This window comes from Pteropus medius, unplaced genomic scaffold, assembly GCF_902729225.1.
Source record: "Pteropus medius unplaced genomic scaffold, Ma_sr-lr_union100, whole genome shotgun sequence".
Classification (NCBI taxonomy): Eukaryota; Metazoa; Chordata; class Mammalia; order Chiroptera; family Pteropodidae; genus Pteropus; species Pteropus medius.
In genome coordinates, this window is record NW_024343105.1 from 101,641 (window position 1) to 120,405 (window position 18,765).

The 18,765-nt window shown below is 41.8% G+C and overlaps 1 protein-coding gene across 5 annotated transcripts in view; it reads left to right on the forward strand.

Moving 5' to 3' along the window:
• The first annotated feature begins 8,344 nt into the window (after positions 1–8,344).
• The window catches only part of TBC1D8 (TBC1 domain family member 8), a 96,777-nt gene continuing 86,356 nt past the window's right edge, over positions 8,345–18,765 (forward strand). For 4 of the 5 annotated variants that reach the window (XM_039867079.1, XM_039867080.1, XM_039867083.1 and 1 more), the window contains exon 1: positions 8,345–8,645. In XM_039867079.1, coding sequence (XP_039723013.1) covers positions 8,519–8,645 — 127 coding nt within the window. In that variant the 5' untranslated portion in view covers positions 8,345–8,518. The remainder of the gene's footprint in view (positions 8,646–18,765) is intronic. The other variant, XM_039867086.1, reaches the window with a different exon arrangement.

Genomic DNA, 18,765 nt, shown 5'->3' on the forward strand with positions numbered 1-18,765 from the left:
TCCACAGGACAGAAATCAATTTTCATTCCCACTTGAAAGAAATCTACACATTAACCTCTGTTCCTGTACAGACTTGTAAAACGGCCCCGACAATGACCTGCCAAGCCTAGTGGGCTGAAGTGAAAGCACAGCTGGTCATCTTGTTTGTTCATTCCCAAGCATCAGAAACAGTGTTCAGTCTCTTAAGATGAGGTTTTACCATATACTAAACTGAGAAATTGGAGTTAATGCTACTGGAGACCCAAACCTTCCTTGTAGTTATGAGGCGATGGGGAAGAAATCTGTGGATTTTCGTTATTCATCTTCCCATGTCCCCAGCAACTGAACTAGATAATATAAAGTTAGCTATGTATGGGTAATATAAAGTTAGCTATGTATGGGTAAAGTGAGGAAATTATATGTCTTAGCCACCCTTAATTAAATGAATCATTTCCACCTCTAAATCTGATTTCTCTAAACTTATTCTATTCATTTTTCTTCCTGCTCACTCTTTAAAACTAAATATATATATATATATATATATATATATATATATATGTATCAAAGTACAAGATATATTGTTTTTAAACTTATAACAACAGTCCCCTGCTCCATCCCCTCTCTAACCCTCATGCCTGCTCCCTATAAACTTTTTCGACCTTTTGCCTTTCCTTCTGTTATTTACTTCCCTATTTCTAAATAATATGCTCATACTACTAATTCTTGATTTTAATATAAGATATTATCAATTAACTTCCTGTTACAAAAAATTAGAATTTAGTTTTTTTACTCTTCCTTTCCCCAAAACCATACACTGTCCCCTCGTTCTCCCACTGCAGTCATAATACAGTATTTAGTTAAAACCAACATTCAATGATTATGTTATTTTGATTAAACTGATATGTTTACATTCAAGCCACATTTATAAAGGATTATATTTCTCTCCTTGTAAAACTTAATCCTCCTTTTGTTAAACATTTCCTCATTTAAAAAATTCTTAGTTTTATATGCATTTGATGCAAATTCTTTCTCAAACTCTATGCCAGAGCTATGGAGTTTCTCTCAATCCAGTTCCTCTCAATCAGGTAATCTCTCAAGTTCACAACTGCTCTGCTGCCTCAGTCTGCCTGCACCCCGCTGGATTGCTGGACATACTTTGACCTTGTTGGGAGAGTTCCCTTTGACTCTCTCCTGTGTTGGGTCCTCTACTTGCTGGTTCTCATTTGCTCCCCCTTTTCTTGATTTACTCTCTCTTCATATTCTTCAGTATTTTCTAAGAAGGTACATTAGGCAAGTAAATTTTTTGATATATATGAAAGTGTCTTCACTTGATTCACAAGTCATACTTGATTAACAGTTTGGCTGGATATAGAATTCCCAGTCTAAAAGCATTCTCTCTCAGATGTTTCAAGGTTTTATCTCACTGTCTTCTAGCTTCCAGTGTTATAGTTGAGAAGTGTAATGTTGCTCTGATTTTCAATCATCTGCTGGTGATCTGTTTCTTCTCTTTGGAGGGTTTTAGGATCCTCTTTTTATCATGGGTGCTCAGAAATAGCATAATGATGTGCCTCAGCATAGGTCTTTTTTTGTTTGTTTGTTGGACTATACGCTTTAAACTGGGTCCTGAAATTTTATCTTTATTTCAAAGTGGGCTCTTATTAACACCGAAAGTTATGAAGAAGTGAAAGAGAGAGCTTCACACTATAGTTTAGTGAAGAACAATCAGAAATCATACCAAGATGAGAGGAGGTACCCTACTCTCATTGGTCCAGTGGTGGCTGAATGTGCAAAGAAAATATTTTTAGGTCACATCCTGGGCTCTCAGAAAGAACAGTGTAACCTGTATCTTGAGAAAAATCCAATTTGTGAAGGTTCTTTCAATTGATCCAAGTCCTTCTCTTTCCACTTAAGAATGTTATTATTGAAATAAATGTGGATTCTGTACCGGCTATCTTCCAGAGCTAATCAGAGTGTTTCAAGGTTTTATACTTTGATTTAATGCCATTATGGTGTAAATGAAAGGATCCATCTATTTTGTGGGAGTTATTAGTATAGGTTCTCTGTCTAATAAAAAAATGAAACAAACTGGTTGTAAAACAAAGAAAGAATTTGGAACAGAACATGGCTTATTTTCTCATTCCCTAACTGTGTAATTTTCCTATGCACATGTAAAGACTCACCATCATTTCCATCTGATACAGTTTCTCAGATTATAACTTTTTTTTTGAGATGCAAAAGAGCTAAGAGGAAACACAAGATATACTCTTCCCTCCCTTGTTTTCCCATCTCTTTGGATTCCTCCTTGCACCTCGTTTATCAAGCTCCCTTGATAAACGAGGTGCAAGGAGGAATCCAAAGAGATGGGAAAACAAGGGAGCTTGATCTATTTAAGGCTGCATAGTCTCTGGGAGGGGGGTTTCCAAGGAGCTGGACACAAGCTATATTGTTGGGCTCTTTCCAAACATGTTCACATTCTTTATATAATTACAGACATAGGAAAAAATGCAAGCAGAGGTTAGATGAACTGCCCTAGATTACAGAGGGATCAGTGCACTGCTCTTATAAAAGAAGATGCCATGGGCCCTCCTGTTAGAGCAATCCCTGAAGAAGGTGCTTTTAATGATTGTATTCTACCTAAGCCACAGATCTGGACAGACTTGTTACTCCTGGTGTTGCAGTAATTTACTTTAGAATACTTTGGCATAGTTTTAAGGTAACACATGTGTCTACACTAGTTGGTTTTAATCCACACCCTAGAAGACAGTATCAGACACCTAATCATGAATACACACTCCAGGGGTGGTTCAGGAGCATGGAATCAAATGCCCACACTCCAGCTGTCTTTCTCTCCAACCAAACAACAGAGAATTTGTTAATTAGCACAATGGGCATTAGAAAACTGATTTTGTTGGTGAAATTTGTTTTGTTTGTGAATTTAGCGAGCTCTTCACCTCACCCTCTGCAATGGTATCTAAAGCTTGAACAAAAAGGTCTATGTCCAACTTCTGACTCAAAAGAGTCTGGTTGCCTGATGCCAATCCTGAAATTACTTCTAGGATATGGTTGTGTTTTTATCTTGAGTTAATATTTAATGCCAGATATGGTCAGAGACCTAGACTTCAGGAGCTTATAGAACAGGATGTAGGAGTATTTTGGGCTCTTTTTCTAATAAATGTTTAATACATGTTCAAATGTGCAGCAATATTTAGTCTATTTGCTTCTGTTGTAAGAAATTATTATTATTTTTTAAGTGTATGGGATGGGGAGAAACCCATAGCCCTCATTTATCTCAAACCAGTGGCTACTGACGTTTATCAAAAAAACCTAGCAGTTACATGTAACCAAATTGACCAAGGTCTGTTTTCAGTAGTGGTTCAACATGACTTACTATCCTTTCTTGGGTATAGAAAGGACAAGTTAGTCCAGCGGTCTCCGCTCTTGTATGCCTACCTATGCTTAGGAAAATGCTGGGGCAGGTCTTAAGTCTTCTGAATATGAAAGTAATTTCAGAATTGCAGGTAGAGAAGAGAGCTGTCATAGGTGTGCCTAAGGTTGGATAATCCCAGAGGAAGTGATAACAGCTGCCACTTAAAATATGAACATGGGTTAAGGCCTGGAGTAGGTGTATAGCCTAGCTTACCTCATTTTAGCCTTATAATATCTCAGCGAGACACATATATTCCAGTTAAGAAACCAAAATTGTAAGAGGTTAAAGAACCAGCCCTGTGTCACATGGCTGGGAAGGAGCGGAAGCAGAATTTTGAATCCACTCATTGGTGCTGAAGCTAGCACATTATATAGGAGTCCCAGGTGAGCGCACACACTCATAAATTTTGCTGAATCCAACCTTATCTTTCATCCTCAGAATGTGACTTTATTGGTTTAATACTCTAAATTACATTCCCATACAAGAGCCTCAGCTTCCTCTCAATACATATTGACAAGATACTCCAACTCCCTTGTGTATAATCTGTCTCTGCCCCATCCCCAGCAGACTTTGCAATTCTCAAGTCAATGAGATACATTGTGGGCAGTTTTTGGAACAGACATCCATGTGTGAGGCAAAGGCCCCAGGTGAAGTCTTGAAAGATCTTCATGTGAGTGAATACTAATTTCTTCATATATACAGGGTAGTGGGGGCTGCTTCTGTAGGAAAGAGATGTTTGGGATTTGGGAGTTCAGATATATATATATATATACACACACACACACACACACATATATATATATATATATATATACACCCATGTATGTATATGTGTGTGTGTGTGTTTGTGTGTATATATTATATATGTGTATATATATATACACATATATAATATATAATATATATGTATATTATATATATACATATGTATATAATATATATATTTATATATACATATATATGTATATATATAAATACACACATATACATATATATGTATATATATATATAAATACACACATATACATATATATGTATATATATATATATATAAATACAGTTGACCCTGGAAGAATACAGGTTTGAATTTCACAGGTCCACTTATACATGGACTTTTTTTCTGTAAATATCTACTGTTTTTGGTCCACCGTTGGGAGTCTGTGGATATGAATGGCTGACTGTATGTATGGACCTATGCTGTTTTATATAGTGGATTTGAGCATCATGGAGTTTTGTATCTCCTGGGGGTCCTGGAACCAAACCCATGGATACCAAAGAGCAACTTAGGTTTTTGGGAGTGAAAAATTATAGTGCATTTTTGACCATATGGAGGTCGCTGCCCCTACCCCTTCATTGTTCAAGGGCCAACTGTATTAGTATTGTGCGTTCAGTATCTCTAGAAACTGCAATGATTATTTTTTGTATTTATGAAGCTCTATTTCGAGTCTTCCTTCTTTTTCCCTTTCTCCTTCTCTTTGTATTGATCAGTCTTCCTAGAGACTATTAAGTTCTCAGTGTCTAACTTTTGACTTTATCTGTTTTCTCTATTACACATTTGTTCTAATAACTTTTCTGATAATTTTTGGATGATTTTATCAATCTCTGTAATAATTCTGCTATTCTCTCTCCTTTTCCTTTAAGTATCTACATCCAACTTTCTTTTTTGAAACAATTGAGATAGAATCGACATATAACACCATATAAGTTTAAGGTGTAAAATGTGTTGATACATTTATACATGTGCAGTATAATTGCCATTGTAGCACTCTATTGCATCGCGTAATTATCACTTTGTCTGTGTCCAACTATTCCCATCGCAAGTCCATGATCCTACTCCTTCCCAACCAGCGTCTAACATTAGCAAGAGAACTAGTTGAGGGTGAGCACTTAACCTTTGCAACAGTTCTGTCCCCTGAACAATTATATTCGTATCTGAAGATGCCTTTCATCTATCCTGCGGCTATACCAGCAAATTTATACTTTGAATTTCACCATATCTGTATCTTGAGATGGGAATTTAATACTTCACACTTTTTTTTTTTAACTCTCCAGGGCAGTCAGAAACAGCTACCTTCCTCTATAATCTTTGTTATTATCATCGTTGCCATAGCAATCAAGCATAACAGCAGCAAGAGCCCCCCAAGCCTTGTCCTTCTGCCCCTCATGCCACCACCAGTGCTAGGTTAAGTAATTCTACTGCTACTGTATGTCACAGATTACCACATCCCTTTTGCTCCCTATGCATGCACTGATATGTGAGTAACCTATCCTGAATTCCATATTGAAGAATTGTGTTTCCTAGGGCCACAAAATTCAACTCAGAATGGTTCCAGACACTTGCTACTAAACAGGTATGTGCAGAATTAGGCAGTCAACTGTATTAGTTTTCTAGGACTGCCATAACGAAGTACCATAAAGGACTGGCTTAAACAACAGAAATTGTCTCACAGTCCTGGAGGCTAGAAGTTTAAGATCAAGGTGGTAGTAGGGTTGGTTCCTTCTGAAGGACCTGCTCCAGCTCCTCTTCTGGTTTCTGGTAGTTCCTTGGCTGGTGGCAGCATAACTCCAGTCTTCACATTGTGTACTCCTTGTGTGCGTGTCTATGTCTAAATTTCCCCTTTTTATAAGGATGACAGTCATATTGGATTAGGGCCCACCATACTGACCTCATTGTAACTTAACTAATTACATCTGCAATGACCCTGTTTCTAAATAAAGTCACGTTCTGCAGTAATGGGGATTAGGACACAATTTAACCCATAACACCAAAAAGGGGTGATGAGCACCCAGAAACGAGGGACAGTAGGGAGTTATTACTACCAGTGCTGGATATTCTCCACTGGCCCCTCTAGATCCTTTTTCAACCTTCTCCACGAGGAGGCATACCTCTGCAGGCCACATTCCTTGGGCTCCCTTGCCTTTCGGCTCCTATTTGACTTGGCTACTGGGAGGCACATGCAGGAGCCTCAGGGATTGGAAGAGAGAGAGAGAGGTCAGGTCCAGTACCCCAAAGTACCCTTCTCATCTGCTTTAATATTATATATTTTACATTTAATACTTGGCAGATAATAAGAGCTTAAAATATGGGTGAGTGTATGTGAATCATTTCACTTCCAGGAACTTTTGTGCATTTAGTAAAAATAGCTGACATTTATTGAGTGCTTATGTGCATTCCAAGTACTGTACTTAAATATATTAAACACTGGATAGTACCTATAAAAAGAGTACTATCATTATCCCAATTTTATAGTTAAGTAGACTGAGGCTCACTGAGATGCCTACCTTGCCCAAGGTCAAGGTTGCAAGCTAACTAGTAGCAGGAACGGGGATTTGATGTAAGGCAGTCTGTCTCCAGAAGTGTGCCCTAAACCACAATGCCAACTATTTACCAGACATACTCCTTGACTTTGTGGCAAACACATATCCATTTTCCAAGCTCTGGTCGAGTCATAGCTTTTCTGTAGCAAGCTATGTTCCTCGAAGAACTGACTCTTCATTCTGTGCATCCCCACCATGACTCCTACTACACTTTGTGCCTGTTTGCCTACTGTTGGGTTCTTCAGAACAGGACCATCTCCCATTCATCTCTGCAATTCCAGGGCCTGCCAGGGTGGCCGACAGGGGAGGTGTCAGTGAATGTTTCTGGAAGGTGTATTTCTTGCCACCCCTGAGGGCTCTGTTTGCTCTGAGGTACTCAAGTCCTCCTGATTATAGCTGACTTCCTCAGTTTTACTCAGAGAGTAGTTGTTAATGGCCTGCCAGTTCTGGACCACAGCTGCTGCTGCCCCTGGGGTGGGTGGTCCTGTTTGTCTGAACCCAGGACCTTCATGTGGCTTCTTAACTGCCAGGTCAGGTCTGGAGTTCTGAGCAGGTCCCTTCTGATCCTCCTCGGTTTCCAGTGAAAAGGTGTCACTCAGTTTTCAGGTGCCCCATGGGAGATTCACTTTACTTCTCCTTTTCAGTTCTGTCCGAATTAAGTCAACTTTTGTCAGGGATCCCTTTGTCAAAATTCGAGGGATATTTTGGTGGAGTTTTTCTTTCCTCTCTTTTGCTAGGGTGTTGGATTGAATTACCTCCATACAGTGATGGCTTGGAGGCCCCCCACCTTCCCACACCCCTCACCTCTGTCCCCGCAGCCTGTTTAAGGCCAGCTACCATGCGTCTATTTCTACACCGCTTTGAAGAAATACTCGTTTTTAAAAGCCTACCTCCACATTTCCTATAGCTTTTCCTTATTATCACCTACCCCTTATTTCCCAGCTATTCATTTCTCTCAGAACAAACATGACTGGTTTCATTCCTGCGTAGGGGACTAGCAGAAGGGCCCTAATATCTGCATCTTCTACACCCACGAGGGGCATCCGGTGTTTAATTTGCTGATACTTGCCTCAGGGTTCAACAGCGTCACTGCCCCTTCAGCAGCTCCGTCGGATCCTGTGCCAGAACATCAAAATCGTGTGCTAAGCTTTTAAAAATCGGAAAAGAATTGTTTTTAATGTTTAATGCTATATTGGGGTTATTTGTAAAAATGTGTCATGTTACTTTAAGTGCTATGTCATTCCAAACACACTTGGGTTTTCTGGCGTGCATTGTCCCCCCCAAAGATAAATGCCCCAGGTTGGGCAACCCGCAGCTATGAGAACAAGAGGTTTTTTCCCTCGCTCCCCCTCGGCTCAGAATAAGGTGCAACCGAAGTTGCCTCCCAGGAGGGGCGGAGGAGGGACAAAGGCCGCGGCATTCCCCGGGAGCGCAGAGCGGAGGGGGACCTGGCAGCAGGGATGGGACTTCCTCTCTCCACTCCGGAACTGCGCGCTGGAGCGGCGGGGACTCGGAAACGCGGGAGGCACGGCGGGAGCTGGCGCGGCGGGCCGGGCTGGCCGTGGGCGGGTCTGTGGGCGGATCAGGGGCGTGGCCCGGATGAGGCTGTGGGCGGGGCCGGCGAGCGGGCTGCGCTGGTTAAACTGCGCCAGCCGTGTTCCCGGGACGCTCCGAGCCCCGGCACCGGCTAGCTGCTGCCCCCGCCGCGGCCTCTTCCCGAGCGAGCTTAGCCCGGCGCTGCCGGTGGCCGGGGCGATGTGAGCAGGAGCCCGCGGGCGTGGCCGGACCGCTGAGATGTGGCTCAAGCCCGAGGAGGTGCTGCTGAAGAACGCCCTGAAGCTGTGGGTGACTCAGAAGAGCAGCTGCTACTTCATCCTGCAGCGGCGCCGCGGGCACGGCGAGGGAGGCGGTCGCCTCACGGGTAAGTGTCGCGCCGGGGCGGGCAGGCGGACGGGCTCCACGGCCGGACCGCGGACCTCGCTCCTCGCCGGGCCCGTGGGGCCACATCGCAGTTCACGGGTGACGCCGGGTCGGGATGGCCCTCACTCATGCTTGTTTTCCTTTCTCCAGCATTTTTCTTGCTAGCCTCCGTCGAGGTGGTGGCGAAGGGACTTGCAGGGTCGTGCATTTTTTTCCCGGCCAGGCAGGTGCCTTCGCCGCCTGACCCAGTGACTGCCTGGGGGCCAGACTTGGCTAGGGAATCGAAGGAGAAAACGCCGGCTGGAGCATGACCTGAGTGAACTAGGGCCGCCCGGGGAGGAGCGCAGCCCCGCGGTGCCGGGCCAAGTGGCATCGGGGTTCGCCCTGGCCCGCCCCGACTGGGCCACCTGGACGCGGCGGAGCCTCCATCCAGGTGGTGTCGCGGCTGGGCACACACGGGCAGCCCACGGCGGGGCGCCTCTCGGGAGGCCCTGGCAATCCGGGACAGTGGGCAGGGCGGGCCAGGGACAATCTGCAAGCCCGGAGGAGAAGCCAAGGTAGTACGAACCCTACGCTCACGACCTTAGTAGCAAAATTGAGCACATCAGTTTTCTCCCTCACTTCAGTTTCTTCCAAGGAACGAAACGAGGAAACAAACCCAGGCTTGTAAAATTTGTGGATAACATAGCACTCTTTCTAAAAGTTATCCAAACCTATTTGAAAGTCAAGCATTTAAAAAGTCGAGGCCAGCTTGCGTTAACTGGGACACCTCTTTAAACGGGCCAATGGACTAACAGTTGATTACCCTTTACGGTTGTATCTAGGGCACCTCTTGAATTTTCAAATTTTGGAGTCTGAATCTTAGATCTTTTTCATCACATCTTTGCTTATACCTAGGAGAGGACCAAGTGCTGGCAAGAGAGGTCAAGGGTCAGAGTGTGGGTTCTGGGCTCCATGTTTGCCCAGTCCCCCTCTTCTGACGACAGTGTGTCTTAATTTTTGGTGCACTAAGCACCTGGCCTATAAATGGTGTCATTTCATAGAGGGCGCGGTGAGGACAAGGCTTGAAGATTTGTGAAATGGAGAAGCAGAGGAATGTTTGTCTAGCTGAGTACTTCCCTTTACTTAGTTCATGGGCAGCCCACTGTGTGGGATGCTCTTGTGCTGCTCTGGGAAAGACTTCAGGTTTCTCACCATCCAGCAAGGGAGACAGGTCCAGACAGGGAGGGGCAAAGCCGCAAATCAAATGCTTGATAGAGATTCAAGTCAGCTTCCACCAGGAGAGCCTGACTGTTGTCCAGAGTTTGTCTGTGATGAACTCAAAATGAGAGGGTCTCCCCCACCCCCACCCCGCTGTATTCCAAAATCAGGCAGGTCTCCTTTTGTCATTATACCTGTGGCTTTGGCCTTGGTGACAGTTTGCTTTATTAGAGCCTTCTGTTGACTGTGGAAGGATGGCATCTTTTCGGCAGCTGGACACTTTACCTTTGGGCATTTAGCCAGGAAGCAAATAACATGGCTGTGCCTGTTGAGCAACCCTGAGTTACCACATTCACCAATGGGCTGCTCTTAATGGGGCCACTTTCGAATGCTGTAAAATCAAAACTGATGTGACACAGAGGGCAGCTCCATATGGGCGGTAGTTTTCTGAAAATGTAGAGTTCTAATTTGGCAGATCTTCAGCAATGTATTTTAAAGGTTTAAAACTTAGAATGAGTTTATCTGTGAACATAATGGATACTAACATGATGTGCATTCTAACCGGTTCTAGGCTTTTCTTTGAGGAGAAGCAAGTAGAGATGATTAAGAGGGGTTAGAAATAAAATGTAAGGAGGCAGTAATGAAGTATCACCTTTCTTTTATTGCGTTGCTGACTTTCTAATTAGGTGGTAGGCACTTAAACACAATGTCTCCATGGTCATTTAAGGTACTCTGAAATGTTTATAAGTTGCCCACCCTCAGAAATATAAGGTTTTGTTTCACTGGGGATTATAATTCATCTTCCTACTTACACACACACACACACACACACACACACACACACACACACACACATGCCCCATACACATCTTCAGTGTATTTTTCTCCATAACTCACTTTTTAATATGTAATATACTTATTTATTTTGTTCATTGTTTCTCTTACTTAATTGTCTCTTCTATGAAGAAGGGTATTTTTAATCTATGGTGGGGCCTCGCATATAGTATACACTTAGTAAGTAAACATTTGTAGGATGAATAGATGGATGAATATGTGCATGAATGATGAAACCCATTTTTTTGAAAGCTGAGTGAGAGCGGAGGCCCAGCTTTTCTGACTGAGGCTGAGCTGATTACATGGACCTGGAACATCCCCTCTCTCTCCTCAGCTTCCTGTTTACCTGGTAGTGTGACTGCTGTGGAAAGCTGGAGGGAGTGGGTAGGAAACAGACCTCCTCCTCCTCCTGTGTTTTTGTAGCTTCCTCTTTTGAGATGGAAGGATCATGGCACCAACTTCTCAGGTGGCCTCTTGTGTGGTGAAGGAAACCCTGGACTCGGGAACCGTAGTGGGAGGCAGCTACCTTTTCTCCAGTTAGAATGATGTTTCCAGAGCTTCCTTGGTAGAAGTGATTTTGCTGCCCTAGAAGGGAGGAAGTAAAGTTATACAGTGTTCACTTGGATATAGCCCGTGGGAATATTTCTTATAAAAGTTTGGTCAGATGTGAGAGAACAATGAAGGAAAGATGTTAGCATTTGGGAGGCAGTGGACAGAACACACAGCACTGCTGCCTCCCCTCCCCTTCTCTTAAGCACTCAAAATGAGCAGCTTAAACTTCAAAGATCCAATATCACTACCCAGATGTGCCTCTCTGAAGGATGGTGGTTTGTTTTTTTTTTCTGGTGTTTTATTATATACATTCCTGTGTAATCTTGTAATTCTTTTCCCAAAGAGACTGGCAATTAAAAAATTGTACTTTGAATAAAATGTTGATGCTTCCTGAATGTTTGCCTTCAGCCTTTGTTCCTGTCATTGTGTTTGTTGTAGTGATGGGCTAACCAATTTTTTAATAGTTAGGGTCAAGAGGAAGTAAAGGATGGCCCAAAATATGAGCTTTGGAGTCAAGATCAGTCCGTTGTTTGGAAATCTGGGCTGCGAGGCCTTGGGCTGGTTTATTCAGCTTCTTCAAGCCTTAGTTATAACTCAATCTTAAGAGAGGGGCAATAATGAATCTTACTTTGAGGTTTGGAAACTGTTTTCCACCTGGCTGTACCATTTTATGTTCCCAGCAGCTAGGCACAAGGGTTCCAGTTAAAGTAAGGGTTAGAATTACACAACATACATTAAAGATTTAGTCATGCTGGCCATTTAGTAGGTTTGAAAAAAAAACTAAAGGTAACGTTTAAAAAATTGAATAACAAGAAGGTTTCTTAGAACAAAAGTAAAGAAGTTTGTGTTGTAGTGAAGGATATAAGAAACATTCATTTCTGTATTAGAAAGTGCAGTATATAATAAGTGTAATTAGGAAATTAAATATTTAAATAGCAATTTGTGCTAAGTCTTGCCCCAAGGAAAGGCATTTTGCAGGATTTGCCTACAGGGCTTCTTTGACCATGTTAAATCCTGATTAAGAAAGGGAACTTTACTTTTGTGTCACATGCATTGAACATGAGTAGCTGTGCCCAGTGTAAATCATCTACCACCTTTTGAACAGTGCCCCCAAGGCTGGGGAGGGGAAACTGACATTAGGGATTGATGTGGAGTCCCTAAGCTTGCTCAGAAGGACTCTGTCCAATGGTTGGAAATGGGTGCAGCTCAATGTGGGTGTTGCTTTTCTTGGCTAGCCCATCTCACATTGGCTGAACTCCTGCTCAGGTAGCTGAATTTGTTGGTGGATTTTGTCTCCACTACCGAAGAAAATCTTTAGCTCAACAGGGCAGTTGTTGCATTGTGTAGACATCCCAGATATTGGCTCAGGTCTTACATGCTTTGGTCTTGTTTTCCAAAAGCACAGGAAGAAAGAAACCACAAATAGAGGAAATACTTTGATTTCAGGAGTATAAATCAGCAGGTGTATTTAAGTAAAATAACATACATTTTGAAGGACTGATAAACCATTAATAAGAGCTTTGAGGTTTCCAACGGTTGCATTTAATGAGAGTATAATAAGGACAATGTGTTTGTCATTAGATAACTAGACACAGCATGGACTGTCTCTCCAAGAAATAATATGAGGTACAAATGTGTGGATGGTGGGTCGTGAAGGCTTAGCCATTTCAGCTTAATTGAGACTCTTTAGGAAGAGCTGAAAATGATTGAGAGGCTTGTAGCTTTTAAAAAATTCATTTACCAGCTCCGAAGGAGTAGGATTTTATGATCTCGACTCTACATTTTGGCAGTATGGATAAAGGAGTTTATTTAAAATGCAAGGAGTAAATCTGATAATATTTTCAGCCTCGATTTTTCCCTGTAATTTTTAAAATTTGGATTAACTGTATTAAAAGCAGCCCTGTGCATATTGTAACCGTTCCCTGGGTGTTGCTTGAGCTCTTCCTCACCATGTCTCAGGCTACTTTTCTCTCCTCTCGCATCTTCTCTTTGGGCCCAGGACCCTCTAGCGTGTCAGGCACTTTCCTCTCCCAGGACCTCCACTGGCTGTCTCCTCTGCCTAGGGCACCCCCACCTCCCCTTGATCTTCTCCTGCTGCCCTCTACTTTCTCTTTATAGCACTCACCACTGTTTGTAACCCTTTGTGGCTTTATCTGTACTGAGCAAACCAGAACATGAGTTCCAGAAGGAACTTTATAGCACTTTCTCTTTATAGCACTCACCACTGTTTGTAACCCTTTGTGGCTTTATCTGTACTGAGCAAACCAGAACATGAGTTCCAGAAGGGAGGAAGTCTGCATCCCTCCCCACTGTTCCTCCAGTGCTGGAACACATTCTGTCACTGGAACACTCTTGATAAATATTTAGTGACTACATGGATGTCCAAGTAGAATTTATAGGTATGAGCCTTTGAGGCTGAGAAATGTTTCACATTGTCCTGGAAATGGAAATCATGGAGAAAACAGGAACGAATATTAAAGAGCAATATTAGTGCTGTTTCTCACACCTGCCCTGTGTGCTTGTATGGACCAGTGGTTTGTCAGCTGCACCTGGCCAGTTAGAGTCACCCCCTGGTAACCTTTATGTATATGGTCCTGTACAGACCCTGAAGGATTCCCCTAGGTTTTCACTGGCGAAAATGAATCTGAGTCATTAATATTCTTGAATATTTGGTGGGTCTGTTCTACCAGATTTTATTTGCTTCTTTTTTTTTTTTTTTGACTTAACATAAAAGGAAAGAAAAATCCACAACAAAATAAACAGCCCTAATAAGATCTCCTTAGGAAAAGGTACTGTATTTTGTGATTGGTTTTATTCTAAATAAATAAATAGCTACTAGTAGACATGGGTGTTCAAAAATAATAAATAAGATGGCAGTTTGCCCGAAGTTTTTAAATATGTGCAAAGGAGTATATAATGTAATATAGACAGTAAATAATAAAATGAACATCATATACCCACCACCTGGTACAAAACTGGAATACTTCCTATGCCTGAGAGACCACTTGTGTGTTTCCCTGGTTACATCCACTCTGTCCCTTGTCACAGTACTATCCTGAATTATGTGTTAATATTCCCTTGCTTTTGTTTGTAGTTTTAACATATTTATATGTATCCCTCATGAATATATTGTTTTGTTTTGTATGTTTTTATAACTTGATACAAGGAGAATCTTACTTTATTTTTCCAAAGCTTGTTTTTCCACTACCCCTCAGTTATATTTTACATATATTTATGTGTGTGTGTATATATGTATGATATGTGTGTATATGTGTGTGTATACAGTTGTCCCTCAGTGTCTGCGGGGGATTGGTTCCCAGACCCTCCACCCATACCAAAGTCCTTTACATAAAATAGTGTACTATTTCCATATAACCTCCGTACATCCTCCCATATACTTCTAATATTAAACATTGAAAAAATGTGAACTCTACATACATTTAAGAAAGATGAATCAAAACAAGTAAGAGCACTGTTTTCCAAACCCCTGATTCCAGCCTAGGGTCTTGGTGGCCAGAGCCCATCCCGGCAGCTCAGGGCACCACGGGGACAGCTCTGTCCTGAATAGGACACCCTTCCATTGCAGGGCCACCCACATACCTCTCTCGCTCAGACAAGGGCAATGCAGACATGCCAAGTCCCCTCATGTGCACGTCCTTGGATGTGGGAGGAAGCCGGAGTCCCCGGAGGAAACCCATGCAGACACGGAGATGATGTGCTAACTCCTCACAGTGGCCCTGGCGAAGAGTCCTTTTTTATTTTCTCATCGACATTATAATGAAACAGTGAAATTATTTGAGGACCTGCTGTATTAATTTATTCATTCTCCTGTTAGTGGATTTTCGGGTTCCTAGTCATTATTTTGCTATTATAAATAATGCTGCTATGAGCATTCTTGTATAATGTTCACACTTGTAAAAGGTTCTCTAGAGAGTATTCCTATGAGTGACCTTATTGGGTGTATCAGCCAAGATGGGCTAGGTTATGCTGCAGTCACAAATACTCCAGACATCTTAGTGGACTCACAATATATTTCTCTCTGATGCTGTAAAGTCAGCGTGGGTCTGCAGGGATCTCTTCTTGTCATTGGCGCTCCAGGATGGGCTTATGGCGGCTCCATCCCCAGTGCTTCCCCAATCACCATGGTAAAGAGAGAGCAATTTGGCAAATCTTATGCTGGCTCTTGGAGCTTTCACCTGAAAAATGACACCTGTTCTTTCTATTCACATTACACTGGCCAAAGCAAGTCAAGTGGCTCTTTGTAACCTCAAAGACACAGGGACATGCCATCCTACTGTGTGCCTGGAAGGAGAGGAGAACTGGGACATTTGTGAACAGCCCCAATACTGGGGCATAGGGATGTGAATTTTCACTTTTCTAGATCATTCCTGATTGCTTTCCAAAGGTATTGTGCCAATTTACAGTCTGGCGGCTGTGTGGAAAAATCCTCATAGTGACACTGCCTCACCAATGCTTGGTATTGTCAGAGACGTTACTTCTCAATCTGATAGGTATTAAAATAGTATCTCAGAACCACTGAGATGCTATGTTCCTTTGTAACTCATAGGGATGAGAATCTTTTTATGTGTTTATTAAGAATTTTTTAGCCTTTTGAGAAAAGTTTGTCTTTTGCCCATTTTTTTCGTTGGGTTGTCTGCCTTTTTCTTATTTTAGGGGTGTATGTGTGTGTGTGCGTGAATGCAAACATACATGTGTCTATGTTCTGTATTCTTTTTCAATTATATGTATTAAAAAGTCTCTCATTCTATGATTTGGCTTTTTATTTTTGTTAGGGGTCTTTTGAAGACCCAACATTCTTAATTTTCATGCAGTCAGATGTACCAATCTTTCCCCTACTAGTTTGTGCCTTTTTTTATTACTGGTTTAAGAAAAAATCCTTAAAAGGAAGTCTCCAGGATGGAGGGAGATCCTGAGATGACAGCTGAGGAATCTCTCAGTTCAGATTGGACAACTCCAAGGAGAAGCGAAATTGATCAGACAGTAGGGGAGGATTTGTGAGTAAATTATTGATACATTGCAAAAATTCCAGGACAGCCATTAATTCTAGGGAGAATAAAAAAGTTGTGTAGATTAGATAAGTTTACTACAAAGCTCAGCTCTCAATAATGTTTACATACTTATAATAATATAAATATTGATTAGTGATCTAACCAAAATTGTTGCCTAAGTGAGGCATAAGTGGTAGGTGGTGGTGTTGGTTAATGAAAGAGAGCTAAAACTTCCACTTCTGAAACCGACAGCTAATACTTAAACTGAAAAATTGAAGAAGCAGTAGTATAAACTTATTTTTTTGGAGATGTGAAATACAAAAAAACTCAGTCAAGAATTGGAAGTGGTTGACCTTGGGGAAGCAGGAAGTGGGAGTAGGGAGGAGTGAAGGGACCTTAGGGTTTCTCACGAGCCTTGTAGCATCATATGCTTCTTTCATGCTCATATAACTTTGATAAAAAATACACAGAATCTCAAGTTTGGGGGAGGTTGGCCTTTTTTCAGGTTACCAGCTCTATATGGGTAAAAGAGGTCAGGAGAGGCACTGAAGCATGTCGCATTATTGCCTCAGGGACCGTCATAGCTCCTGGATTGGCCCTGCTTCAGATATTTGTCCTCTTAGTAAACTATTTTTAGCCTTGAAAATGTCTAGCATGTGTGGGGTGTGTCAATTTCACAGAGGCTTAAAGCATACTGAAATACATAAATCTGGTCATTTTTATTTGGTAAAATATCTTTTTTTTTTTTTTTTTTTGGTAGAGAGAAAATCAGTTTAGAGTTGTAAATTTATGATTTTTGTCTCCCCTAGCCTCAGACATGTGGTATTGTGACTATAACCCATTCCTTCTGGGTTCTCATTTTCTTAACCTATTAAACAGTACTAACAATTATAATAACAAAAAACAGTTTTTGTTTTGTGGAAGCATTTATACTTTGAACTGTATTATTTTCCAGATAAATTGGCAAAATTTATTTAATTTTTGCACTTAAAGAAGAAGAAAAACCAAGAGAATAATTCACTCAACAGTGCCAGGCCCTGTGTTCCCATGAAGCTTACAGCTAGTGATGGGGTTGTATTAAACCACAAAATACAGTGTTGCAGATGATGGTGAATACAGAGCATAGTGAAAGGGAATAATGGGGAAACTCATTTAGGTTAAAGTGTCAGAGGACCTGTGATCTCAACTGAGACCTGCAAGCTGTGTGGGATAGTGCCAGCTGGGTGCAGGTGAGAGAAAGAGCCTTCTGAGCAGCGGAAACAGCATGTGCAAAAGCCCTGTGGCCTCCAAGAGCCCATTTGGACAAGTTAAGTTTGATGAGCCGTCTAGTAAGGCCTTTAGGGGAGGAAACCACATCGGGGGCTGAGGAGGAAATCAGCAGAGTATATTTTTCCAGAAGCCAAGAGAAAAGTGTATCTAGGAAGGAGGGAGGGAAGAGGCATCGACTCTGCAGTGTGGTCTAGAAAAGGCTTGCAAGACATGGATGACCTCAGTGAGAGAAGTTTGGATGCAGGTAGGTGTGGTGTAGGAAAGGACTGAAGACTAGATGGGTGGTGAGGAAGAGATGGCATGGGAGGGCAGCATCATCAAGGTAGGATTTGTTTTGTGTGTGTGTGTGTATTTTGTTTCTTACAAAGTTGTTATTAGTTAGCAAATAGAGTATCTGTTGAATGCTGGATCTGCAGGTACTGTGAACTTGGGATAGAGATGCTAGGCTTTGAGATGGGCAATGGGTAAGTAGGTCGAAGAAGTAGGTAAAGCATCCAAGTGAGAGGTGAGGGAGACTTCAAGACCTCAAAATTCCCAAAGAATTTTGTGTTTGGAAATGAAGTTAAGTACTCAGTACTTTAAAAAAAAATGTCTCAAAGAATCTGTAACTGACTACCAAAAGAATGAACTAATTTAGACGAACCCAAGGATGTTGGCTTAGCACTGGACCATGATTGTTTCACCTGATTAAAGAAATTCTTTGAGGTGACCATGGCAGCTTAAACATTAGGTAATGTTACTTGCTTGGCATTTAGTGTCACATGGTGCCACATTGAGGTGCCTATGTGTGGGATGCCCCTTGCACAGTCTTGTCTGGGGTAACTGCTGGTGGGACTCTGATATGGCTTCACTGAGTGTTTTGATCAGACTTTATTTCTCACCTTCATAAACATAAATAGTTTTTTGTTATAAATAATGTCAGGATTCAAAAAATAGAATTTATTTTTAGAAGGAAAATACAGATTAAATCTCACTAAATTATAAAGGTTGACCAGTAAATTGGACTGTCTTCAATTACTGAGTCCATTTAACAGGTTTTAAATAAATCTGTGGCCCAGAGTTTGGGATGTGGGAATGTTTAACTAAGAAAATGTAGTAACATTGTTAACCTGGGATTGGCCTAGTGGTGAAAAGTTTGAGAGGAAGTTCAGGAGTTTCTCACTGTTGTATTTGCAGGACAGAAATACCTTTTAAAGGCAGAAATAGCAGAGCTCAACCTCAGAGAGAGATTTAGATATTTCACCTGCCGTGGGAGTA